Source organism: Anarhichas minor, unplaced genomic scaffold (genome assembly GCF_050575085.1).
Source record: "Anarhichas minor isolate MPS153535 unplaced genomic scaffold, ASM5057508v1 ptg000058l, whole genome shotgun sequence".
Taxonomy (NCBI): domain Eukaryota; kingdom Metazoa; phylum Chordata; class Actinopteri; order Perciformes; family Anarhichadidae; genus Anarhichas; species Anarhichas minor.
The window spans coordinates 7,410,364-7,438,352 of record NW_027466504.1 but is presented as its reverse complement, the minus strand read 5'-3'; the positions used below and the strand labels follow the sequence as shown (position 1 = coordinate 7,438,352).

The 27,989-nt window shown below is 44.5% G+C and overlaps 1 protein-coding gene across 3 annotated transcripts in view; it reads left to right on the top strand.

Annotated features, from left to right (window-relative positions):
• The window catches only part of cdh23 (cadherin-related 23), a 139,168-nt gene that overhangs the window by 9,613 nt on the left and 101,566 nt on the right, over positions 1-27,989 (top strand). For all 3 annotated transcript variants that reach the window (XM_076076534.1, XM_076076535.1, XM_076076536.1), the window contains 3 exons: positions 12,455-12,597; positions 12,895-12,942; positions 13,345-13,437. In XM_076076534.1, the coding sequence (XP_075932649.1) occupies positions 12,455-12,597; positions 12,895-12,942; positions 13,345-13,437 (284 nt within the window). The remainder of the gene's footprint in view (positions 1-12,454; positions 12,598-12,894; positions 12,943-13,344; positions 13,438-27,989) is intronic.

The following is a 27,989-nucleotide window of genomic DNA, read 5'->3' as shown; positions in this document are numbered from 1 at the left end:
AAAACATTAGGAAGGTTATACCAATTTGGAAAGGGCCGTGGGGACAGAGAGGCACACAAAGCAAAATAGATTTAGTTTTAATATTGGCCAAGTTTGTCTATCCATACCATTATTCCTGGCCTGATGTAAAGGGGGTGTAACAAAGCAAAGCATTCATCCAATCACCAATAAGCTCTTCGCCACACCAGTGCACTTATGTACGACTGATTTCATGACAAAAAGAGCAGCGAAAAGTCTTCAAATGCACTTTCATACTAACATATAACTGCCGTTAAGACCTAATTAGCCGAAGCTATTTTAGACCAAGACCAAGCTTTCCGATCCTTCAGAACAGAAATGAAGCGCTTAAGTTACAATGACCTCATAGTTTTGCTGATAATGTTGTGTACAGTCTCGACCAGATGTTCTTAGTTTCTCTCCACCGCTGAATCTCTACAGTTTCTGCAGGCGTGTCGATGTGAAACCCAAAGCCCTCGTCCACAGTCTTTGCAAGACGGCTGGTTTACAGTCAACACAGATTTCACATCTGAACTTAAAAGACAATCCACGTTATATACATTTTTGACAAATGTATATTTATATCCAAACATAATGCATTTCTATTCAGCGATGCACTTCTGATGTTTTGTGTTTCTACACAGGACCCCCACCATTACGTTCCAAATCTGTTTGTCTTGTGGTCGTCCTTCAAATCACACAAACCTTAAATGTATTCTAGTAGTTTACAGAATGTTTAAAACCGGAACTATATTTCCAACAATCAATCAGTCAAGGCTCCAGAGTTCCCCTCGTTTGTGATACTCTATTAGAGACTACCGACAGACGGAGACAAAGAGGGGGGAAGCGTGTTGCATAGCCTCAGGCTGTGTGTGTGTGTGTGTGTGTGTGTGTGTGTGTGTGTGTGTGTGATATTTCTCTGGGTTGTAAAAGTTAATTGAAGATGTCTGTGGGAATGTGGAGCGACACCAGGTTGAGCAGCGCTGCCAAGGCGCCCAGCACTGAGCTGACAGGCGTCACTGTGATGGTGGTGGTGGTGGTTAGATTACCTGACCAGCTGAGGATGGGCTTACACACGCTGATACACATTTAGCTAACACTCTTTTTGGCTCCAAATGAAGCTCGGGCTCAAATCGAATTGAATGTGTCGACTGTATTTCTGTGTCTGATGATTCCGCATGCTCTCGCTCTCTCTCCGTCTCACTCACAAAGAGAACACAACAATATTTATGAAGGTGATTCTAGTTATTTTTTTTCATTACCCCAAATTATCAGCATCGCCACAGAGTTCAGTTGTTTACACTTGTGTGTGTGTGTGTGTGTGTGTGAGAGAGTCCTTATAGGTTTAATTGCAGCAGTCCGTACTCATTTGGAGAAATTAGTGATATTCAAACACCACATTTACTGGAAATGTAAAAAGACTGTTTTTGTTTTGCTGTATTTTCATTCTTACCTCAAATTAAATTCATTGTTTCAGGTTTTAGTATTTGTTTACTAATGTGTGCGTGTGTGCGTGCACGTTTCCCCATTCTCCAGTACAGGTGCCTCGCTGGGTGGCAGATCAGCTACTTGCAGCTGCTTATCTGGCCCAGGTGGGTCACGGCTGATACCTGCCGGAGCCACACAGAGCAGCTAACCTGGAAATTGATGTTTCACATCAGCGACCAGCTCTCCCTGCGATGGAGCAGGGAGAGCTGTAGGAGTGAGGAGGGGGAGCGCTTGTCTGTCTGCAGTCTGTCTGCCTGTGTTTGTGTGAATGAACACCATCAAGGAAAATTCCCAATTGTCTTTGAAAATCAGAAGGTTGCAGGTCTCAAACACCACGAGAGATGACTTGAAAGCTAAAAAAAAAAAATCTCCTACTGGGACATGCATAATGTTCTGTGTTAGAGCCATTTAATCTCCATATTACGCACCGCCCTGTAGTTGCCTGCCATTATCTGATTTGTGTTAGACCAGTGGCCAGACTAGCTGAATAGCTTCTTCTTTGCAGCAGCAGCAGCAGCAGCAGCTGGGATGTAACTGGTGGCAGTAACAGAACAGCGTGTCTAAATGCACATGTGTTTGGGTTACCACTAAGCCATGACCAGTCCCAGAATAGCAAATTTGCTAAACTCTTTGAATTATTGTTTGGATGAAATGCTGAATCAGCTTATATCGGACGCCTGGAGGCTAATATCAACATTGGTCTGAGGCTGGTGTGCGTTCTGTGAGGAAAGGTTATGTCGTTCTGGTCTTGAAAGCTTCCATTTGTTCTCATAAAGGCCCGCGTGCTGGTGACAGATAGGGTTCAGTTACAGACCAGTCTCTGGCTCAAATCTGCATGCTTTTGTTGTCTGGTGTCTAGATCTTTCTCCACTGGTGGAGAATGATGTCACTCTTATTCTCTCTGTGTGTGTCGTCGTTCACTGTGGTGATGCAGGCTACAGTAACTACAGCTCTTTCAGCAGAGATGCATGTGTTGTCACTTTGGCGTTTGCACATATTTTCTTTTGATACTTTAGAATGTGTCAGTCTTCTAAATCTGTGCACCTGAGCTGTAGAGCGGTGATGGGCTGAGAAGGAGGTGTGTGTGTGTGTGTGTGTGTGTGTGTGTGTGTGTGTGTGTGTGTGTGTGTGTGTGTGTGTGTGTGTGTGTGTGTGTGTGTGTGTGTGTGTGTGTGTGTGTGTGTGTGGTTTTGCACTCTAGGGGGACGGAGAGAGACTTTTATAATTTAACTCCTCTCTCTTATGTCACAGCTGAGAAGGTGTTTGACATGTAACAGTCCTCCTTAGGAGCATGTATCTCTTTTTGTTAAGGAATGAGAAACGCCATTTATGTCTACACAGGGAGCGGGTCCTCTTCCACGGGGTCCGCCATCTTGCACCGCCATGTTTCTACAGCAGCCCAGAACAGGCACTGGACTTTCTCGTAATACGTTATCTGAAGGTGGGGATGCGTTTACAAAACCCGGTATTAAACGGGCCCCGGTGCTAAATAATTAAAGATTGTAGTATTGATTGAAAATACACGCTAAGAGCGAGCAGAGGTGAAGTGATACTCGAGGTGACGGCACCTACACTTGTTGCTGTACGTGCAATAAAATATTTGCGAGTAAAAAGCCAATACTTAATCAATACATCTGTGAACATGTAAAACGAAAGTGAAACCTAATTCGGTCGGCCACGCTGTGTCTACACAAGCACAGCATGAACGATCGGCCAAAAGTTATTTTACTGAACTTCTCTGTCGGCTGAGATAAAGCAGCCAGATGGACAGAAGACGGGAGGAATGACCGATAGTGAGGGATTCCTGTGTTCTTCATTCTTTATAAACCTAACTCGTAAAATGTTGATAAAATAAATAACATTTCTATTTGTTTCCAGTGAGATATTAATGACTTTATACAGTGAATTTGCTGCTGGAAACATAACTGTTGCTGCTCTAGGAACAATATATCTAAATTATAAATAACTTACAATTCTGTTCTGAATTAATTCGTTTTTAAAATCCTATATGTTTGAGGGCTATTTAGTTGATTGCAACCTGCCACAAACGAGATGCCACTTAAACTTAGACACTGTCCCTTTAATGCTTCACTCTGTCCCTCTCTCCATATTGACCAGGGAGGTCAATAGCCAATTTGCCAGTGCCATTGTTTTTGTCAGGAAACCATATTCATTTTGGCTAATTAGGACCTGAAGCTCATGAGCGCTTCAGATGACGAATTCATTTATAATCCATAGAACGAGTGTGGCGTTTTACGGGATGAAAAATGCTGTAATGGCGGACGCCGGACATCAGATTTAGGCAGCACCGTAGCAAACAATCTAGACACACACAAACCAACCATCCGCATTAACTCACCCACCCTCTCCCTCCCTCTCTCTCTCTCTCTCTCTCTCTCTCTCTCTCTCTCTCTCTCTCTCTCTCTCTCTCTCTCTTTCTGTCTCTCACACACTCTTTAGGCTCTGGCATGTCTGCATTGCAGTCCTCTGCTGGTCATCTTGAGCACATTATCAGCTGAGCGTTTCGGTGATAGGGGATGGAAAGGGAGGGAGATTTAAAGAGGGAGAAATGACAGCAAGAAGGTAGGAGCCAGGGATGCAGGTACTATAGGAGGGACAAGGGTGAAGGAAGGAAGGAGAGGGAGAGAAGGAAAGAAGCAGGATAAATGATGGGGAGCTGGCAGAAACTGTGGATGTGAAAGTGATGCACACACAAAGAGATATTGGCAGAGAGAGATGAGGGTGAGAGGGGCTTCACAGCAGATGGGCATGAGAGAGTGAGATGAGGAAGATGGAGATGCACTTGTGACTCTGCCCATATAGATAAAGTCCAGCTGGCCTTGGCCAGTCAGTCAGTCAGTCAGCTACACTGAGATGAGCGGGACCAGACCAGGATCGGGCACGCTAGTGCGGCGTATGGAGCACAGTGCAATTCTACAACAGTTTCACCGTACGGACTGCTGAGAAAACACACAACGTGCCACCATGAAGCTGTCTGTAAAAAGGGAATGGGAAATAAAGCAGCGGCGGGCGGCTTGATGCTATAGTCTGCATGGAGAGTGGATGTGGGCCACTGAACCAAGGTGGCAAGTCAATTTTTATGCTAATGCTGAATGACATTTGAGGACACTTTAACAAGGTGTCAGGGTTCCACATTATTCCACAAAATATTTTCTGATTTGAAGCGGCAACATCTGCTATTCGAGAGCTGCCTGCTGCAACAACGGGGTTTTCCCTGTCGATTCAAATCAATCAAAGCCGGCCAGTGTTTCCTGTTTTTTAAGAAAAATACACCTGAGCACATGCATCGCAGGAACAAAGCGCTGCGGAAGAACAATGGCGGTGAGAGATTAAAGAGATGACATTTCTATGCAGGATTGAAGATTTTATTTTCAAGTTGCTTGGGCACAATATTTAAATAATAACAATTCGGTTCATTTATATTGATGTATTTATTGAAGTTAGGATGGCAATATTTGAGTGAAGCCTGATGCTGCCTTACACATAAAAGAATGATCTTGAGGCATACAGCTTATTAACACACTGGTATCGGATCGGTGCTCTGTATTGGCTGATATCCAAAGCCCAGGTATCTGTATCTGTACTGAAGAACCTGTAACACGCATCCCTATAAATACCGTATAGAGAGTCGAGTTTAGTGAACTCAAGTCCCAAAAATGAACGTCAAAAGCGTGTTAATACGCCCTGAAACAGTTCTTTTACCATACATGTCATGTTATTTAAGTATTAGTTGGCTTCATAAATTCTCTGGTATTCAGTGAGGGTGACAGAGATCTGATTGGGAGCTGTAGTATTATCACTGAAGACACAATAGTAGTGTTCATGCAGCCTTTTCAATGTTTGAGTAATGTGGCTAACATCTAGTGCATTTTTAGAAGAACATGCGTTTAGGGAGCTTCGTGGTCTCTCCGACCGCACACTGGACTAAAATGTCATTTATTTTTTGAATGAACCTGATGAACAGTTCAAATCTCCAGGCCCAGTCACATTAAATTGTCCCCGTCTCTTCCCTTTTCCTCGCCCTCGTCCAAAACAGGGAAACCACTGCGGATTCTCCGAGCTCTGGCGTATTTGTTCTGGCAATATTTGTCAAGAGAAGGAGCCCTTGTTTTCTGAGGCGATGCTCCACACTCTGCCTTCCAATGACGAACAGGGCTGGAGGTCAACTGTGAGTTGCCTCAGCCCCGGCTGCTGCCATTCCCCGACATCCCCATCTACATCCGCAGGGCTGACAGAAACAACATCAGCCCTATATTTCAGTAACACCCGGGCCAAATGATAAACATGTAAACGGGAGAGGAAAGGGGAAAGGCCAAGAGGGAGAGGCTTTTGTTTCAGTGCGTGTGTGTGTGTGTGTGTGTGTGTGTGTTGCTTCACAATGAAGGTGGCATGTTCCATTACCCGACTATGATTTAGCTCACTCTCAGGTAATAGTCAGCCCTGGTGAGGTCAACAGCGGGCCACTGCTGCAGAGAGGGAGTGTATGGAGGGTGGAAGAGAGAAGGCAAATAACAGAATAAGAATGCGATTATAAGAACCGAGGTGAGCAGCAAAGTAAGATGAAAAGAGCAAGACGGAAAAGGAACGAATTGGGCAGGCGTTTGCGAAGTGCCAGTGTTGATGGACATTTTGGCATGTTGGCAGGAGTGGAGCGGTTTGGGGTGGATGCGTGTGTGTGTGTGTTTGGGGCGGCTGTTTGCTTTTGTGACAAAGACGGTCCGGACTGGCTCAGCCGTCACTCCAGAAGCCCCAGTAGCATACAGCCACCTGTCCACTCCCATCAATGCTGCCTGTGTCCCTCTGTCTGGCTTCCACAAGCAGGAGGGAGCGTGACGAGTGGATGACGAAAACAAAAGAGAGGGTGAGAGAGTGTGTGTGTGTGTGTGTGTGTGGGGGGGGCAGCAATACTGAGACGGGATGGAATAGAAAATGGCAAGAGCAAAGAGCTATCCTGTGCGATCGCTGCGTGTGAATGTGCAGTGACAGGTCTGCCGCTCCTCTCCAATGTGTGGGATGACTGTCCGCTAATGTCCTTCACTGTCCTCCGACTTTCGCAATGTGATTGCTTAGTCACAGCCTTGTCACTCGGTGTTTTCATCATCTCACCATTTGGGTGTATTAGAAAGCCAATTCCTGAGCCGGACACCCAATCACACGCGTCGTCCTCCTTAGTGCACTTTGGACTGAGCTGAATCGCTCTCGTCGTACGCGGTGCAAATGAATGATTCATATCCGGACAGCAGGAGTCGACTCCAAATATACTCTGATGACCTGATGTATTTCATGTAGGTTATCTTTGCCTTTACAGTATACTCCTACTTAAGGTATTCATAGTGACATACAACATTATACAACTTCGGGAATCTCTTGATGCCTCCTTTCTGCAACGGAATGCAGATTTAAAGTTCAGTGACTTTTTAGATTTTAAGCAACAGATACATAAACCTTTTGTTTTCAGACAGCCGTGCAGCAAATACAGACTAAATGTACAGTATATACAGTAATGGTGTTTGCCTACACATATCGGTGTTTTTCACATCTTTTTGAAACAAAAAGTATGTGTGTTATGTTTCTGACAACACACTGTTCATTTACAGGCTGTGTAGACACACACTTACACACACACATTTAGGATGTGTGTGTGTGTGTGTATTTCTCACAGGACTGGCTAAAGGAAAGGCAGAGGGTGTTCTCCTCCCATCCGTGACAGATTTAGTCATAAATCTGGTGGATTAATACACGGCCTCCCAAGGACTCTCGCGCTGTGTGTTGTTGAAACACAGGAGTCACTTAAAGCCAGACTCCAGGCACTATTTGTCTTCTGCTCTCTTCCCCATCACGGTTATTGATGTCACAAACACACACACACTCACACACACACACGCATTCATGTGCTCACACTCACCACAAAGGAGAGAAGGCCGGTGAAAAATAGAGAAAATTAGATCGAATATTTCTTTGTCTTGTCTCAAAGGAGCTATTAAAATGTAGGGATTTCTGTGAGATAAAGTAGCTTTGTTCCAACAGACAAATATAACTCCCTTTTTGAAGAAGCACAGCTGTAATTTATACCCATTATTTGATAAGTAAATTGTACTAATCTGCAGCAGCTGTGTCAGTTTGAGAATATGTTTCATTTGTTTATTTGCGGCACAAAGACATGAAAACATAATCAGTGAGCTTTTTCCTTCTTTCCATCTTTTTTGTTTTGTATTATTGTTGGCTGTCTAATTGACCTCCCTGAGGAAAAGGATTTACCGGCACTCTCCATGGCTGTCTCCATCCTACAGGGAAATAAACTGTATACTAAACAAACTAAAAAACAAAAGAAAACCCATAAACTAAATCTGCATGCATCTTCCTTTCCGCTATTAAATATGCCCCCTGCACAAATGCACCTCTCTTTGTATGGAAATAGAGGTCCAAGCACTCAGTTTCTGGCCACAGTTTATTTCCTCATCCAACTGGCTTCCCGGAAGGAGCCCGAATCTCCAGACATTAACTCAGCACACGGCACCGCTGGCAAAGAAAGCGGGGGATGAGTTAATTTCCACTCCTTTCCATCTTATTTGTGAAGACAAAGACGGAGGTTTAATTTGTCCTGTATTTGACTGGAGGTGAAAGTACAAGTTAATGCGTGTGCCCCCGAGAGATCTCCTAAAAGGATGAGGCTGTAACAATGATGGAATCTGACTCCTAAATCAAAGTGCTTCACGTGAAGTGACTGAGAACAGTGTGTGTGTGTGTGTGGGGGGGGGGGTCATACACTGGTATGACTGCAGAGGTGCATTCTGCCTGATCAACACAAATATGCAGCATACAGTTCCACTCGTCAGTCATTAAGTTTCTCATTTTAATAACAGTAAAATGGTGTTTCCAGTTTACGTTTACGCCGATGCCGACACTCAGTCACTCTCTGTACTAGTGGTGAATAAGAAACTGAGCTGTTTTGTTGTCATGGCGCAAAGTCAATGAGCAGGACGTGGTTTAAAGGGCTCCCTGCGTAGCACGCCCCTGTTGTCCCAGGCCTGATCCGCTGCTGAAAAGTTTGGAAGGTTCGGAGCCACGCTCCCATCATCTCAACTCACCTGTGTAACGGATGTGAAGGCTTTCCATTACTAGCTTCTGTTCTCGTCACACGGTGGTCCATAAAGTGACAGACACTGCGCTGTAAAGTAGGGAACAAAATGCGATGCTCTGAATGAGCTCCCGCTGCCAGTGAGCTGGAGACGGGGTTTGCCTCTGTGACTTTTTGATGAGTGATTGATGGGAGGCAGCAAGGCTTCAACTTGGTGTTGCTGATGTGTTTTGAAGGCTCTCTTTGTCAGTGGAGAGACAATGTGGTAACATGAGTGGCATCACACTGACTCATCAGCCTACTGATTGGATTACTTCAACCCTGAGGCTCTCTGGCCCGGCCTCAAGACAATACATCAAGTATTTATACGAAGGTAAAGATCAAGATTCCTCCGTCGGTCATCCCTCTACTATGTTTTAAGGTATCTTCTTTTATCTATAATTATTTTTGCTGCTCTTTTGGTAGATGGCGTACTGAACCCATATACCCATTGAGCCTCTGTGCACCATAAAAATCAAAGCTATAATTCACAACATGCGTGAAATTGCAGTCCTGACAGTGCCTGTCCCCCTGAATCAGCGCTCAGATGAACGAGAAGCCTGAAGATGTCACCAACATAATAAACAGGGCTTTGGCCTACAGCCTCTTTTTACTTTCTCCGTCCCGAGGCCCCAGGGCCGGGCCGAGCCTAGTCCCCGTCTAACACGCGCGACTCCCATCGATCCAGCAGGGATTGATGTCCTCCAGTGGCTGATTTAGTGCCCCCATTGGCTCCCTTGCTTTTCCTAAAAGATTGGGCAGAGTAAAACATGCGGCATGCGGCTGTGTGTAGGTTAGCAAGTCCTTCTTTCAGTCTGCTGCCTCTCCAGGCTTTGTCAGTGTTGTATGTTTTATGGCCGTGCGTGCGTTTTTCAGCCCTGCCACGGTGACGCAATGCTGTTTTGACTTAATGCAGAAGTGCTACTCTAACTTTGGTAATACATTGCAGTTGTTACTTAAGTCAAAATACACTACATTAGTCACCTCTTCCTATTAACTCTCATTCTGCTATGCTTCTTTTGTTTTTATGCCTCTGTGCAGGTGCAGGCCGTGTCCGGAGGCTTTACGTTTTCAGGATGTCCGACTCATTCTTGTGAACGTGATATCTCGACGCTGTTGGCTTTCCATCCATTTAAGCCTGAATGCTTCCAATATTTTCTTTAGATTTCCCCTGAAGTATCGTCAAAGTAGAACCATTTTAGTAAACCAGTAATGTGTTCTATTTTGGCCTCTTTCCATTTAATATCAGAGGTCGCATCTATATCAGCTGCATAAGTACATCAATTAAAAAATGTTACGCATTATTTGCTATGCATTCAATTCATTTGGAAATATCTGGAAACACAACTTTTGGAGTAAAACTGTGTGTATTCTGGTATACACACAGAGTGAGTCTTTTTTTATTGAACCCTCAGGCGTCCACACATCCGTAAAGGCTTCTGGTTGGGCCCCCGGGGGTCTCTAGCTTACATGTAGCTCTGCTGTGGTCGTTCTGGTTTGACTTGACTGTCGGATTCAGTATTCAGGGGACAATGGGGGAGAGAGAGGGGAGGTAGAGAGATGGTCCTCCAGTCCATCGCTCTTGTCATGAGAGCAGTGTTGCAGAGTAGAGGAGAAGGGGAGGGACGATGTTAATGTGCACTGTATCATTCATAACAGTAATACTGGCATCACTTGCTGCTAAATAGCATCATTTGTCAGGGTAAGGGCTTGGTGCCACAGTGTTGCACATAGGATACCTACACACACACACACACACACACACACACACACACACACACACACACACACACAGTAGACTCCATATTTGTGATTACAGCAATGCTATAACCAATATTGACCCTCAGTACTTTGTACCCTCACCTCATTTCAATTCTGAAATCCCTCAACCAAAATACCAACACTAAAACTAAAATTGACCTCAACCAAACCTAGTCCTGACTTTAATCGTTAAATTCAATTACGCCTCAACCCCAAAAAACACCAGATAGGCAACCTCATCTTTCTGTCATTCATTAGAGGATATTTAATCCTCTATATTTATTCAAACACACAAGCATAGAAATGTCAAAGTTCTATATCTCAGACAACTCTGTTTCTGAGTACAAAGTAAGTTCTTTTCTTTATTGCATCCATTATGCTTTATCAAGACATGTTACTTAGGGCACGCTTAAAAACTGATGAATCCAATGAAACGAAATTGGAGAAGATAAGTAAAGATTCGAGTTAATTCATATAGTGCAGTAATCTTAACTGAATAATATTCCGCTGTAGACCGATTCAGCAGATGGAGACGTATTCTAGCCTCCGGTCCAGCACATGGGCTAGATAATCTAACCCATATGCTTAATGGCTGGGTCTTAGTTTCTCTCTTTTTTCCACAGCAGAAGTTAATCTTCCACACCATTGTAACTCTCATACATAGTCTTAGTTTCAAACGATTTGGTTATCATTCATTTGTTATCCTTCGCTCGAGTGTGGAGCAGACAATTCCTCCACAGTCGAGAGGGCCGGAAGGAGGAAGGGGAAAAAAAACAGTTATTATTGATGACTATGAGGTAAAATGCTCAATTTGCACCGTCTTCAACCAAATTATAACTCATATTGAAAGCAGCTGAATTTGCATAAATCTCATTAGACGCAATGAGTGGAGTTCATAAATCGTTATATTAATTAGTCATTTTTGCCACCCTTTCATAGGAAAATGGGGTGTATTAATAAACCTAGAGGGGTGTGTGATTGTGAAGCCTAATTGGTCGTTGTGTTAAGCATTTTGGTGCTCAAGCGACAGGCTTGATTTAGTTTGGCTTAACCTCTATTGTCTGACCGAGTACCTGTAGGGAGGGAGAGAAGATGAGTGTGTGTGTGTGTGTGTGTGTGATCTAGTCTCTCGTCCATCCGCTCATATTCAACAACCTCTTATTTCTACTTAGTTGTAAGGACTACAGGTCTGCAGGTCAATGGAATGTCTTCAGAACTACACTTTATCTCTACTTGATGTACTTGTAAATGTATGCCTACATTTTAGCTCTATGTACGTTGTATGTTAGTGTTCTGTGAGTCAAAAGAAAATGTGATACAAATGCATAACCACTGGGGTCCATTGTGTGTGTGATTGATATCAGCGGACCCTCCCCAAGCAATTTTACCCTGGACAGTAATGAGCCTTGACCCTCTGCGCTGAGGGGTCTCCATGCCGTCTTCCATGCCCCTCCTTACCTCCGCCTTGCCCTTCTTGACACATCCGTCCAGCATGGTGGGTTAGCCGGCCTAATGGCGCTCCGCCTCTGGGTTTGATTAGCCAGCCTGTCTGAGCTCTGGTGTCTGTGACGAATGAAGTCTATGAACCACTGCGGCTCCAATTAAAAACCCTTCCCTCCTCTCTCCCCCTCGCACAGGGCAGTGTGTTTGTATGTGCTGCGTGTGTGTGTGTGTTGTTACGCCATCTTCATCCTCAACATGAAAATGCAGCTAGCTGTACCCACATGACTTAAGTTCAGTGGAGGAGCAAGTTGTTATCACATCGATCTTTGCCCTGACCCTGCAGGTCAACTTGTTTTCTTCCTTTAGTCCACTTAAATGAGAAGAACAGCTCGAGCACTAACATCCAGACGGGTAACAATAATGTTTCATATAATACAAACGCAGGGAAATGTTTATTATACGCGGAACATATCCTTTCATGTAGCTCAGTCAGTGATGGGACATCAAGGGTGACGACAGAATCGCAGTGTATTTGCACTCTATTGCTCTTTAGATCAGTGAATAGGAGGTCACATAACCAATTAAAGATCTTTGACCTTTGACCCTGTGGGACTCTCTGTCTGGCAGGTTCTTCAGTGGCCCAGCTGAAGGCAAATGATCCTGAGGGGCAACCTCTCATGTATGGTGTTTCAGGAGAAGAGGCCATGAGGTATTTTTCTGTGAACAAAGACACTGGCGTGGTCTGGCTCCGACAGCAGCTGGACCGTGAGGTATGATCACCAATCAAACACACACACACACACACACACACACACACACACTTACACATTACCTAACCAAAGAAATATATAGAAGAAACGACACTCACACAATTTCAGGCACAATTTTGAAAATAGGAGATGGAATGTAAATGATGAAATGATGAAAGAGCAGTGAGAAGTGTAATACTCCTCAGCGGGATGAAAAGGAGGGGTTCTGAGTTCAGAGTGGCTCTTCTTTGTCTTTTAATGCTTTTGTGCGCTGCTGTTTTGCCCCCGCGTGTTTACGCTGATCTCTGTCCCCAACAGAGCAAGTCAGAGATGCAGGTCGAGTTCTTCGTGAGTGACATCCAAGAGGTAAGACAGAGATTTGCACTGTGATCACAGTTATGACACCTCCTGTCACACGCTGACACCTTGATATCGCCCGACCCAAATGTCACAGAGAGACCTTCTCTCTCAGCTCGTCTCCCTTTCAGTCCCTTGCTTTCATTCGCATCCTTCTTTTTCTCTTCCTCACATGTAATCGTTGTGACACCTGTCTCACTCTTTAGTTACTGAAACATACTGACGTTCAACCTACTCTCCCGCCGCGGGTAATCTATCACACGCTTGTCCCTGTTTTCCTGTTGTTGCTTTCTTTCACTCTGGTTCTTGGCTTGTTGTGGCTCGTACCCATTTTCACTGAGTGCAGCTCTTTGACAAGTCACTTGTGGAGAAGGCTCGGGAACAGTTTTACCAAGGCGTTTCCTCCCTCAGATGGTCAAAGACACGGTAAACATCCAGATTGGAGACGTGAACGATAATGCGCCGGTCTTCCACGGGCAGCCTTACACCGTCCACATCCCAGAGGTAAGGCTGACAGAAAGTTGTTTAATGTATCCATGGTGGTAGTCCAATAACGTGTGAATCAGAGGTTGTGATGCAGACAATGAAAATCAATCATGTACAATATTATTTCTTGTTTTATGATCCTCAAACCAATGATGCCAGCAGAAACAACTTACCATCCAAGGAATAGTTTCCTCACCGTGATCTACTATAAAGTGCTTTGATGAAACCGTGGTTTGCTTTTTGGAATTTAAGAAAAGGTATAAAAAATAAATGTATGAAATTCAGCTCAATGTTTTGTAACATGGTGGTTGCACCCAGCTTATGGTGGTCATCAACAATTCCTCGCGTTTTGGTCTCTGGTGCCCAGGAAATGGCTGCGTTTAGCTGCACCTGCGATCTTCCCATGATTTGAGGGGTTGTCTTCCCGCTCATATTTAGAGTGTGCACAGCCTCCTTTTGTAGGGAATTAAAACACTCACCGACTCACTGCAGTGGAGACCTCAATCTCTTCTCTCCCTTCTCTGTCCTCTCCCTGGATCTGCTACCTCCCCTCTCGGCTCTCACTTCTCTCCATCTTCCTCTCTCCTCTTTGCCCCTCTCCCTCATCTAATCCTTGATGGAAGTAATTGCCAGAGTGGAGTGGAAGACTTCAAACGGGGGCTGAAATCCACAAACATACACACACACACACATATCTTGTTGTTTGTAGTTAGCACATACCCCTTTCTGAGTCCTCACCAAATCTTCAAAGCCACTGGCTTTTTCTCTCCCCAATCCATAAAGTCAGGCAAATAAATGAGAGAAAGAAGGACCGTTAAGACCACCCACCAGGTTCTCTCAGGCCAATGCAACCGCTGCTCAGTTGTGTCCGACTCGCACATAGTCCACATCCAGACTCGCCAAGCTCTGCAAACAATAGGCTTCAGTTTAGCCTCCGAAAAGCCATTAAACAGAGCTGTGTTTGACCCTCAGTCGCTCACATCTTGTTAGTTCCCTTGCATCACTCGGTGAATCATTACTGCTCATGTCAGCCCTGTCCTCCTGTTGCTTACAGAATTTGAGCTTTTTTTTATTTAAGGCAATGCGGTTGTGGCAATAGATCAGATTCTTTAAAACACCAGACACAGCAGTGAGTCTTGTATCATTTCTCTGCACTGAAATGAGCTGAAGCCTGTAGCAGTGAAAATGAAATATGAAAACCTCGTGTATGTGAGCACAGAGTGAGACTAATGCAAGTGGAGTGTGGTTTCATCACAAATCAACGTATTTGTTATTGTGACTCTCTTGATAAATGAGACACAGGAAATTCATATTTTCTGTGTTGCGATTGCAAGGCAGCTTCCAGTCCAATCTGTGCACAGAGAGCTCTTCATTAACGCCTTCCTTCTCCTCCACCTGGAAGAGGGAGTTTTGGGAACGATGCTCATTAAGGAGTCAGCCTGCTCCTCGTTGCACCCTGTTTCCTCGTCCTCTACCATCTTCACCTTATCCCGTTTTCCCTTCACTTTCATCGCTGCACTTTAATGGCCTCATTACCTTTATTGTGACCCTAGCGGGCAAAGCAAACACGCTGCGGCATCACTCCATCATGCCGTCGCTCACTGGACATGCCAGAGTAACTGGAGGTTAGAGTACAATCAGCACTACTCGGCAGTGCTGCTGAACTTCAGCGCGCACAGAAAAAGATGTGATGGATGTGACGGATGACAGTGTAGTAAAAGGAAAAGAAGAGGGTTGACAGAAAGACAAAGGTAGAAATGATGGGATTTAACACCGAGATGCAACAGATAGACAGAGGCCAAAAGAAAACAACTCAAAAGGCTCGAGGATTGTTGAAACAGCAGAATAGTCAGGGGAGGAGGTACACTGAGGCGGGCCTGACACAGCTCAGCAGTGAGCAGATGATGCAATGTGAGCGGCAAGGTGAGCAGTGCAGTAGGGAGAGTGTGTGTAAACGTTGTTTTAATTTGTAGAGCCATAAAGAGGGTGAAGGGGAGCAGGTGGGCTGCTAGCGCTCCCTCTGTCAGTGCTAATGAGCTGGCCAGATTTAAAGCATCCACACACTCAGGCGGACAGCAGCAGAGACATGGATACAAGGAGAGGAGGCTATCACCAGAAATAATGTTTTGATGGAACGGCAGATGGGCCAACCCAAATCCATTATTGCATGAGATGATGGAGTGAGCACACAAACATACTGAGAAGTGTTTTTCACATTCCCTGAGCGCGACAGGTAGTCCTCCTATCGAGCAAGCCCTCTACCATTAAAATGTTTCGAGTGCGCATCCGTGGAGTACAGCGCTGCTGTCTGAGCAACTGTGGGACCATCCACGGCTTAAAGAACAAGCCTCCCCAAAAACTCTCGCCCCCCCCCCCCCCCCCCATATCAACATGCCAGCACTGACAACCTCTCTAAGTGTACCCACTGTGTGCCATCTCCTGCTGTTCCATTCGCGGCCACTGACCACAAACACAGCTTTCTTGTTCCTTTGGTCACCTGTATACCTCTGCTTCTCCTCCTCTACAGTCTCTTCTGCCTTTTTAAAGGAACAGTGTTTTCATTCATTCGTTAGCTTAGAATGAGCCGTTTATATCTACATACAGAGCGGGTCCTCTTCATGGAGCCGGTTGCCATGTTTCTACAGTAGCCCAGAACGGACAAACCAAACACCGGCTCTAAAAAGTGCCATTTGTGTTTTCATGTTTTTGCGTCACCGTATACTCTCCTACACGCTTGGCACATGAGAGAAGTCCAAATCTTAAACACTGTCTTGCGTTGTCTTCTTTCCTACACGCACAAAACGCATTGTCTTTATGCCATTTGTGTCTCATACACTGTCACCTCACATGTATTTAGTCATAATTTATAGATATCTTTCATTATTGTTTTTACCACGATCTTAGCAAGATACAGTTTGGTTTATTTTTTTGGTTGAGTCCCTCCACTTGTAGCTTTTCACAATCTACACACCATCTCTTTTTGCATCTTCTTGCCAATACTCCCATTCATCCTCACCCACAGTAGCTACGCAGTGCAGTGGAATCCTGCCTTTCGATAACACAGGTTATAATGATGCACACAAGATTGTATAACAGACTTTCAGACCAGCGCTTTCATGCGGCACATAGATGGATTAAATGTATTGGCAAACAGGCAGACAGGCGAGAGGCTCCAGGTGATAAGGTATCCAAACTTTATCTGTTTACTGCCTCTGAGGTATGTCGGGCAGGTGAGCAAATCCCTCCTCAGCCTCTATTTTCTACCGGCCATATCTCAGTGTCCCTCTCTAACCTACAGTAAGCTCTAGTGAACTACGGCTAATGTCACAGAGGAGGAAACCCCTCAGGTGAAAGCCAGACATCTAGAGAAAGAGAAGCCCTTCAGTCTGCTCTGATAAGACATACAGAAAAAGTTTGATTATGAAGTATAGCAACATGAATCCTCAGCAGAGGTTATTTGTTCCTAAAGCAATTATAATTAACTAATGTTCAATTAAATAATGTTTCAGTGGTATACTGCCCAGAACAGAAATCTTGCTCAGTGACATCTATGAGTTGGATAGGTTGTGTGTTTGGGAAGTCGCTCCGCTGTTCAAAGGCACTGAGACAACAGAGCATTCGAAGCCGCGCGATTTCAGCCCCAAACTTTTGGCTGCTACTACTTCCTCCAAACAATTTTGAGATGAATAGCATGACAGCATTTCCACGCACACACGCACGCAAATGCACTCGTGTTTGAGATAATATTGGCAGAGTGTGTTTGTGAGCTCCTATTACGCCTGTGAATGAGCTGCTTAGTGCTTGATGTGGGCTCTGGCAGCAAAACAGAGGCACCTGCTATTTGATGTACCCTCTGTCGCTGTCAGGTAGAACATAGATGAATCTCTTATATTCCTTTTCTTCTTTGCCTTTTTTTTTTTCACTTCTGAAAGCTGAAATTCAATCCCTAATCTTTCATCGCCTTCTGCCCTGTATCTCGGCAGGCTTCACAATCCAAAGGTAATTTGTTTACCAGGTTACAAACCGATGTTTCTGCTCTAAAGCAGCACCTCCAGTATATGCGGAGGACTGATGTCGTTGCAAGGTTCTCTGGGAACTTGAAAGAAAATTAGAAGTGGAATACATTTATTTTGAAATTACAGTCATAAAATATTTGTGACTTCATTTCTACTCAACCATCCTGCACACAAGCCAGCAAACGCATGCCTTCTTTTTGAAACGCGCACACACACACCTACACACACACGCACGCTCGCGCGCACTGACTCCTAGAAGTTGGATTTAGCCCGTAATGATTTCAGTATCATCTCTCCTGGTCTAGTGTAATTGAATCTAGTGGTTACTGAGCTGAGTGGTGGCTGGTTGACAGGCGCAGGTCTCAAAGAGAATTCTGCCTGACGCTAAGACCCTGAGCCCCATAGGGAGGGATTTAGGGAGAAAGGGAGAGAAAAAAATGGATAAAGTGAGAAGGTTAAATGGGAAGCAGTCAATATTTTACTCATCTCGGGCTCCATTTATAACTTTCCCCGACACAGATTTGGTGCTAGAACCCAATTCTAAGCAAAAGTTAAAAAAATATCCGTATTGAAGAAATTTGCAGCAGACATTTTCTCCAGTTTTCGATGGCAAATGAGAAGCCGTTTATGAAGTCATGAATACAATTAGCAAGACAGTGCTTTTAAGAAGCGTTTTTTTAGATCTTTTCTCCGGCTACCCGTGTGATTATGTCTGACAGCACTGATTAGAACACAGCACATGATCATCCTACACTTCTTATACAACACAAATACAGTACATATGGCCGGTTTATTTACAGGCCCGGGAGGTTTTACCAGCTGTTTGTTCACATATTTCATGCACAAAGAGCCCCTTAATCTCTGTTTTTGCATTTCAATGATTAGTTATGTGTGTGTGGAGGTGGAGATTCCCATCTGCAGATAGTCACTATAGATGTGTACTACACACTTGGGTTAATTTGTGAAGAGCACATCCTCGCAAGGTGTGAGTGCAGTCAGTACACCTGCATGAGCGATGATTCATTTGTGGACTTAAGTAAGCCTTTCAGGGCAAGTGGTAGCTTAAGTGAGTTGTCAGAGAGGATGTCGTGCCTGTGGAACAATTCCTTTCCAGTCCAGGGGTTAAAGCAACAAGCGCTGCCCGGGCCTCACGTATGCTGCCACTCGTGAAGGTAAATCACTTCCTCTTCCTCTCTTAATCTTTCTGTCATTTACTTTATCCCACTGAGCATGAAGAGCACCTTGATTTGCGTGCTACGCTGAGATGGGCGCAGATTTGTCTGTCAAACAAAAGCTACGGGTGTTTGTGAGTGACCATCGAAAAGTGCTGTTTCTGAGTTGGCGGGGTGGGGGGGGGGGGGGGGGGGGGGGTAGTACAGGTAAGTAAGGTGGGAGCACACAAGGAAAGACTGAGGGAGAGGGGTAAGATTGAAGGGGGAGAGAGAGCAGCTTGCACTCCCAAAAGCCATTAAAGTTTGATTCACCCACTCCTCACTCTTTGAATAAATCAACCTGTCGTTCTCTCTCTCCCTTTCTTTCAAGTGTGTGTGTGTCCCCCCCCACCCACCCCCCCTCTCTGCCTTTGGCGCTCTCCTTCTCTCCAAACACTCACTTGTCAGAATTGTGAATTCTGACAAGGTTTTTGCTAACATCGGAGACAGTTGTGCATCTTGTCAGTCCCTCCATATTTTAGCAGCGGCTTGGTGATCGTCTCTCTTTCTGTCTGCCACATGAACATAAACACAAAGTGTTGCTGCCGCCCTCACCGCTTTTCGTGGTGTGTATGGGAACAAATCTCTGCTGAAAGAAGAGAAATTAACTTGTGGGAAAAAAAAAAATGTGTTGCGCTACAAGTCGTTCCTTCAACCTCACCAGGGCTCCATTTTGGCATTATGCAAATTCCTCAACAATTCTTTCCCTCCGTCTCCCTCTGTGTCTCGATGTGCACCTCCCCCTCACTGTTCCTCAGACCGTGGCTAGATTCTCCTTTCATAGAGCTTTATAGCCCTTCCAATTTGCCCAAATCTGTTTTGGCTGTCACTTCCACAATTGAGATGGTAGGGTGAAAGGCATTAAATAAAAATTATGCATTATAGAGAAGTAAGGAACAAAGGGATAGGAATACTAAAGAAACGCTGTTACTGCTACCAACATTTCCCCTCTTCCTACACAAAAGCTCGCTGTAGAGTGAGAGAGGAGTTACTTGGCTCTTTCATTCTCTTCTACAGACAGCATAACTGACTTGGACTCATCTGGTAGTTGAAAGCCAGTAACAATATGTTGTTTTTTGTTGTTTTTTTGCTGCTGCTTTTACTGTTCAATTTACACCTCATATCCCACAGAGATGTGTTGCAGCAGGCATAAATGACAACTACAACAAACACCTCTCAAACTAATTAAGATGGCAAACAGATGTTTAAGCTCCATCTTAAGGCCCATCTTTGTCAATCTCTGCTGCATTTTCCGGTAATCGTTCTCGTGAGTCTGATGGCGTCTTGTTTGGCACTTCCTCTCTTGGAACAAACCAGCTTTTTGCCCCGCTAGCTGAGGGGACTGACGGCGGGTCCGTCTTTTTAACATTATGGTTCCCAGTAAGACGTCACAACTACGATCTGCTTGTCTGAACTTTTCTCTAGTGCCACCTGAAGCTCTTACACACACACACACACACACACAATAATCTCGAATGCGCAGATGACCATGATATTCATGTCCCCCAGAGCTTTTACCCTTTGCATTTTGGACACTTTATGGACCACTTCTCCTCTGTGGCTCCAAGTCTAAGCCCAAAATGTCAGTTTTGCATGAGGCACATATCTCATAGATTAACAGGCTGATCGCAAAGTGATTCACCCATGCACGTGTGTGCTATCACAGTAGGAAGCAGTTTGATTTGACTAGAACCACCTTTAAATGTTACATTTTGGCCTGACTGCTGGTAAGGCTAGAAAAACAAATCATCACGGCTTCTCTGTAGGAACGTTCTGACTGAATCTCTGCAAAAATGCTTATGTCTTAGTGTCTTCCAAGGATCTAATAGGTGATGGTCCTAACTGCATCATCAGCGCTCCCTCCTGGTCTCTCTTGATTGTAACTCTCCACCTCGGACCTTGTGCACGAGTCGTCTGTTAGTGTTTAAAACAGTGTTGCACTGATTGGAACTATCATGGGTTTGGAACCTGAGTCCGAGAGTAAGAAGCATAAGTTTTCCCCGTGGTCACCGACTAACATGGATACCGGCAACTGCCACCAAGGTCCCTCCTCATCCAAATTAAACCAACCCCCCCGCCCCTCTTCTTAGCTCCCCCTTCCGTGCATGGTGTCCCCACCATAAGTGCTTTGATGTATAATTGAGTCGTGCGTGGTGCTCCCTCTTACTTCCAGTCTTTCTTCTGTGACCCCCCCCCCCCCCCCCCCCCTCCCACCACCACCACCACCAGGACCTGTCTTATAGAAAAGGTAGGTTAAAAGGGGAAAGGACGGGGGATTATAGGGGGGATTTTGGGGGCTCTTGGATTGTAACACAGCTACATTATAAGAAGAGTGTAGGCTGATGCAACGCGTAGGCCGAAATGAATCAATAAAATGCTGTTGTGAAATGTTGCATGAGCGAAGGGGACTGAGAAGACACAGACGATCCTCGACACTCCTCTCATTGAGCACTCCATTACTGGTGTCGCGTCTCATCAACGAGATGTAATTTAATTTGACAACGTCATATTCCATTAATTGAGATAAAGAGAGAAACAAAAGGGAAATGAAATTATGGAAGTAACAGGTTGGAGTATTTGCTTTGTTGTAGGAAGTACCAAATTGCCATGTAATGATCACTTTATACATTGCCATGTTGTATCAGTGTCATTGGTGACCCCAGGGTTTTCTATCATCATAGAATATGCACACAGCCTTTGGTACATTTAGCTGTCTTTGTCTTGAACATGTCCATCTTCTTCCTACATGCAGCACTACTGCTTTGCTTGCTCTCTGTCCCCACTCTTCTCTGCTGCAGAGCTACATGAAGTGATTGCAAACCCAGTGGTGCCGCGGTTTCTCTGTACGAGCTCCGTCTGTTCACATCGGTTTGTCTTTCTGTACGTGACTTCACATTTAGCTCAGTTCTATTCGGTGCGATCAACGGGGTGTGCTGCCCGCAAGTTTGGTGCTTACTTTGCAGCATGCTACCGATATGCCAACACTTAACACTTACTCCACTTTCCCAAAGAATATCCACTCAGCAGCTACGCAATCACACATACCTTGTAGAGACAGACTTAGGAACTATATATCTCTTTACCTTTACTCTGATAAAACAGTCCACGGTATAGTAACAATACTTTAGTTGTAAAGCTGTAGCTAATGAGGGGATTTCCTGAAGTGTTCTATTCTTTGTAGTCCAGTTTAGTACAGTATAGATGAGGCAAATGTTTTGGATTAATAAATATGCTTTACTGGCAAATAGTTTTCTTTTTCTGTGTTGCCGTAGGGCAGCTGACTGGAGCAGATGCTAGTAAAGACTTATATGCTGTAAAGTAATCTTTCCCATTCAAACAGTTTTGGCAGATTGTGATTTCAGTGCTGAACTTATAATTTTTTTAATTCTGATTGCTCATAATTTCTACCAGGCTGATCTGTCTGCCTGTTACTTCTCCTCGTTTCTCTCTTACAGTAGTTGAAAATAACCTCAGTCCTATTAGAGTTCCTTAGCCGGTAAGCAGATGGAGGGATTTTAATGCTCTGCCGCTGAAAGTCAGAGATGGGAGTGATGAGTTTACGCGCCCTCGCAGACACACACACACACACACATGCTGTCCTTTGGGGAGTAACCACTGGCAAACTGAAAAACTGGAATACTGCATGGGGAATTACAGGCACCTGGGGTCATAGTGCAGGAGGAAAGCAGCTTGGATACAAGTACTCAGATGTGCCTGCAATTGCTTGAAGTTTGTGAATTATGCATTGAAAGGGAAGCATGTATATTTCTGCTTGTGTCTGTCTGTCTGTCTGCGTCTGCAGAGAGACACCTAAGACATTAAGACCGATGGAGCCCCATCAGCCCACACGATACCCTGCGCCCGAGGCTGCAGATAGAAAGAGATGTTGATATAGAGCTCAGGGTACCTATAGGACCAGACTGCAGAACGGAGAGATTCAGGGGTGCAGAGTTGACGATGAAGTGAAAAGAGGCTTGAAAACGAGCACCTGCAAGAAAGAGGGGGGGGGGGGGGGAGCAGAGTGCATCGAAACCCATGTGATGTTGCTGAGATGGCCTCAGGAGCAACTCGGGCAGCAATGTTTGTTTGAGAATGTGCTGTGTAAGGTGCTGGTCATCGGCCACAAGCACTGTTGGTGTTACACAGGGAGGTACTGTGGCTGCACGGTAAATGTTTATTTAGATATTGGTTTTAAACTAAATCATTGTTACTTCAAGGCAGACCAGGAGCTGCAACCAGGGACACCGACATGCAAAGACTCGGTTATACTTTCCGCAAGCACGGTCGCTGACGAGGGTTTGTGACGAGGAAACATTTGGATTCTTTGTAGGTTTATCCTGTCGGCAAACACACATTCTCAAAGCTCCTCAAAGTTCTCGATTTTCTTCTCCCATCCGCATCCGCTTGGTTAGAAAATGTTGGAGGTGCACGGAGAGGCAAAAACCTGCCGCATGGAACCCGAGTGAAGGGCCATGCCTGATGCCTTGACGTCATTTTGACCCTCGCCCTCAATATACAATCTCCACAGACTGGTGGTTTCAAACCTTTTCGCTGTAAGACCACGGTGTGAATCATCCCATCCTATAAAAATCTCATGAGCACCAAAAATGTAAAAAAAACAGATGGAACAGATAGGAACAGATGGATTTTTTAGGTTGTGCATAAACTGCAAAAACACCAAAAAAATAGGATATGGTCTCTTTTGGGATCTGGGTAGTCCAGCCCCTGTGTTCTCTGCATACAGGGACACTGCAGATTACAGTAGTTCGGACGGTAAGAAATGACCGTCCATGTCAAAGGACAAAAAGAATAGAGTACTGCCAGAAGTCACATGTTAGCCGGTGTTTAGCATAGATTAGCTGCTTTAGCTGCAGGGAGTTGTCTCAGGGGAAATGTCAATTTCTCATAAGTTTCTTTTTTTCATTGGTAACTAAAATTACACATGAAGCCCAATTATTGAGACCGACACCCAGAGAGCAAACCTCCGCTCAAGTCTCCAAAACTCAACACATTCTCTGCTTTGCACCCAATGTGCAAAACATGTCAAAACATGTCGTGTTTTTAAACCAAAAAAAAAAAGCCCGTGCAAAAGCAATCGTAAAAAACTGTGACATAAAGAAAATCAACCCTTCATCCAAGTATCAGCATCAAACACAGACGGCTCGTTTGGAGGTCACTTTTCAGTTCTGCTGATTTGAGTGCAATGCTCAGACGCTCTACTTTGTCTTTGTCTAAATCTCTCTTCCCACGCAATTTCTTCAACCACGTCCCTTCATCTCTCCCCTCCGCGTTAGTTCCGGGTAATTGCCTGAACAATGTTTCCCTCATTCCCACTGAATCCAGATCAGACCACTTGTGCCGGCGTGTGACTTAGTAAAGTTACCGCTCCGTATTGGATCATGGAGCTGTGTGATGTTGTTCCAGATGTGTACCTTCACAGGTGATCGCCCTCGATGTGAATAGGGAAAGATTATGAACGGGAACAAGCAGCGTGCGGCTTGTTGAACAACGCGTGGCACCCGTCGACATGACGCTTAATGAAGCTGCACAGGTCCGTGGGTGCTGCAGGTCGGTCTCTCTGCCTCTGCTTATGGTCACACACCTCTCGTATGCACACGCACTAACACCGATCCAGGCCGCCGACATACACAAGCTGAAACACACGCATCGCTTCAGCTGGTCCCTGGTTCCCCCATGTCTTTAAAAGAAAGTGTGGACTGATTAAAGTCACAGTTGTATGGGGAGCTGTGAAAAATATGACTAAATAAATAAATAAAAGCGAGTGTCTTGCCCCTCTAGGCATCCGCTGTTTATATGATAATCAGCTCCACTCTAATTTGCATTTAATTCTATTTAAAAAAATGACTTTTTAAAAGGGAGAAGAAGTGGAAAAGAACGGGAAAGATTATGTATGAGAACAAGCTGTTCTGTGGGAGGAAAAGCAAACGGGCTTTCTTATCTTTTACCTTTCACTGTCTCTCATCCACTAGTTCATTCTCTTTGGTTTATGTCAGTGGGGCTTTTCCTCGAGGACCACCTCGTTCATAATAAGAACATGCGTCTTCTATCATACTGTTGCATGTTTGTGTGTTTCCCAGTGTGCCCTCTTACCGGGTTTAATCCCATCATTCTCTGGCCATGGGCGGATTCTTTCTACCCAGTTGGACCTTGAGAGGCAGCCTTGGACTGGACTAGCTGGGCTCTATCATTATTATTATTATTATTATTATTATTATTATTATTATTATTATTAGGGGAAGTGTTTTTAAAAACATTACAGTTCTTTAAGATTGCTTTTGCACGAACAGGGTTTATCTGTCAAAACACTCCACACAATTCACACAAGCAGAACACCTGGGATGTTTTGCAAAATATATCACTTCATTCTCAACTATACAATAATTCATAAAAACACAATTTGTTTTACCTTATTGCACACACGGTTCACACAATGTGACACACAAGAACAGCACTCACTGCACACTGATGGAAATATGTATTTCTCCACACTAGATCAATCAATACACCCATTCATTTCCAACTGTTGCATTTTGCTCTGAAAATCAGAAAAGAACATTTTCTAAATAGAATAAAAACACAGTGGAGACAAAAAGAAAGAGGATTTTTTTTCAACTGTTTTGAAAACGGGTGTCTTGCTGCTCTGTTGGCTTCCATTGTTGTAAACAGCTAGTCACCTGTTCTTTTTTTGTCTTGTGCTTTCATCCGGACTGATGTGTCGACACTCAAGCAACTAAGTATTTAGTCCGCTGACTTGTTCATTGGCCAACTGGTCCATGGGTGTGGCATTTCCAACTGCAGTGTTTCGATGTGACTTCATGTGAGATTCCTGTGTCTTAAGAGAACCGCGTGCAGCGTGTTGAGTTGCACATTGGCTGCAAAGCAGAAAATGAGAGTTTTGGAGACTTGAGCGGATGTTTTGCTCTTTGAGTGTCAGTTTCAATAATTGGGCTTTATGTGTCATTTTAGTGTGTTAGCACTACAATGACAAAAACCCAAAGATACCTGAATCATTTCTAACCTCTAAGTGAACCTGTTTATGTTTAGTATCACCTGTGGAGGGCAACGGTATGGTATAGGGGAGGGAAACACTATTCCAGGGGGGACTGACTTCAACACAATAAACGGCAAAGTATTTTGGCATGTCATCAAATATTTAAGGTTAGTTAGCGACAGCTGATATGACCTGGTGTCTTTCATTTTGGCTTAACATTAAAAGCTGCTAACTGAATGTTTAGTACAGCTTTGCTAATAAGAGTGTCAGAACTTAAACATTGGCACCAGTGCGTCCATATCATTTGCACACACTCATTCCCCTCGCATATAGGAGCACAATGCTTGCTCTGTAGAGCCCTGACTAGATGGAATTCTCTGAAGAAGTAAAAATCACTTGAGGGGGTTTCTGACTCCTAAATCCTACAACATGACTAACTTGTGAAGCAAGACCGGAGCAGTGTTGGTGTAGAGCACACAGTATAACGTCCTCGTCAGTGCCGCTTATCCCCCAACGAGCTTCTGTGCAATACATATTATATATAATAATACATATACATTCACCATTTTAACCCTTATAACTCAGTTTGGAGACATGTGTATACTGACTGTAAAAAAGGGCCATCATAGAGAGAGGCGCTGGTCTCTACAGTACATGCATTTTTCATTCTACATATTTTTTCTGTTATAAAAGCCGACTCACTGTTTTGTGTAGTAAATATCCGAAAGGAGGTTGCCTATCGGCACCGAACAGCAAGAGGACACTGCTCCAACATTGCTACAGATACCACCTTTAAATATAAGTTAACTTCCACTTTTAGTATTCTCAATTGACTGTCCAAAGAGGGTGCCAGTCCGGCCGACGTGGCCCGTCCTTGTACCTTTCCCCAGGGATCAAGCCGTCTCACTCCGGCTCTGTGGATCCCTGCGGCATGCCGGACCTGATTACTTTTACATTTAAACAAACAGTCCTGGCTCTTTGGAGGCAGTCGGCCTTGAGCTCTGACAGCGGTAAGAGTGATCGGGAGATAAAGACATTCTTTGTTTATTTTCTCTGCTGATAAAAGGCCCCGTGCCCACATGCAATCACACAGACGCACACCCTTATCCATTGGCTACATTGATTCCCTATCCTCTTGCTTTAACCATCACTGCTGCCTCAAATTTGACCCTATATCCTAAATCCTAATTGTAGTCCTTCTAATCCGTTTAAACCAACCTCCACGGCAATTTAGGAGGTGTGTACCACACAAAATGGCCACTCTTTACAAAAAAGGTCCTTAATCTGAAGAGCTACAACTGAAAGTACAGGAAAACATCACATAATGAATACACACACACACACTCGCACACAAATTCATAGGCTGTCCTTGCCTTTCAAAAGTGACTCTCGCTGTCTTTTGGTGTGGAATCATTTGGTTCGGCTGAGTGCTTCTCCAGAAAATCGCCCATCGCTGAGCCGTGCCACAGAGTGGACAGAGAGGAAAGCAGTCCACGAGTAAGATGGAATGAAAAGAGTTCATAATGTGAGACATTCTTTTGCCATCTGTTTCTGTACAGTACACACAGACTTCCTTCACATTAAGTGTTGCATTAGGTCTTCATGACCAGTTTAATAGTAATTCATTGGGTACAGGAGGTCAAATGAATTGCCAGGAAAAGGCTAACTGCTGTTAGAAAAGGGAAGAAGAAATGAACGGCAGCAAATGTGTGGGAAGTGCATACAAAAACATTGCCAATCCAGTCATTGGAGTAATTGATTTTCTGACAAGACCAATCATAATCGAATAAGCAGATGGGCTAGCTGATCGCACTCTGCACGTGCACTCATTGTGCGTCACCGGAGTCTTACACAAGCTGCTAGCTGGACAGCTGTGAGTAACAACAATAGTCGTGTTCATTGTTTACATTCATATAATCATTTTGGGGAGTGGCTTTGGAGGAAGTCCTGAAGGGGACGGGCTGTCAGTGCTGCCGACTTAGCGACTTTCTCGCTACGTTTAGCGACCTTCGGCGCTGGTGCTGCTTCCTACTTTCATTGGAAAAGAGTTGGCAACACTGGATGCTTCAGTTGGTAGCTTACTTTTACTGTTTTTTTTTCCAATTTTGCTGACAACTCACGCTTAGACATACTTAAACAACACGGCATATCATTCCGAAATGCCTGTACAAAGCACAGTGAGTGCTTGCTCAGCTGCCATTCGTCAGCTTCAGAACGAAGCTCCACAGGAATCTCTCCAAGAAGCCTCATTCCTGGAACTACTGATGGGCACACCTATCTGCTGATTGCATGTTGTCACTCTGGCTGTCCCTTAGCTCAAACTGATGTTAA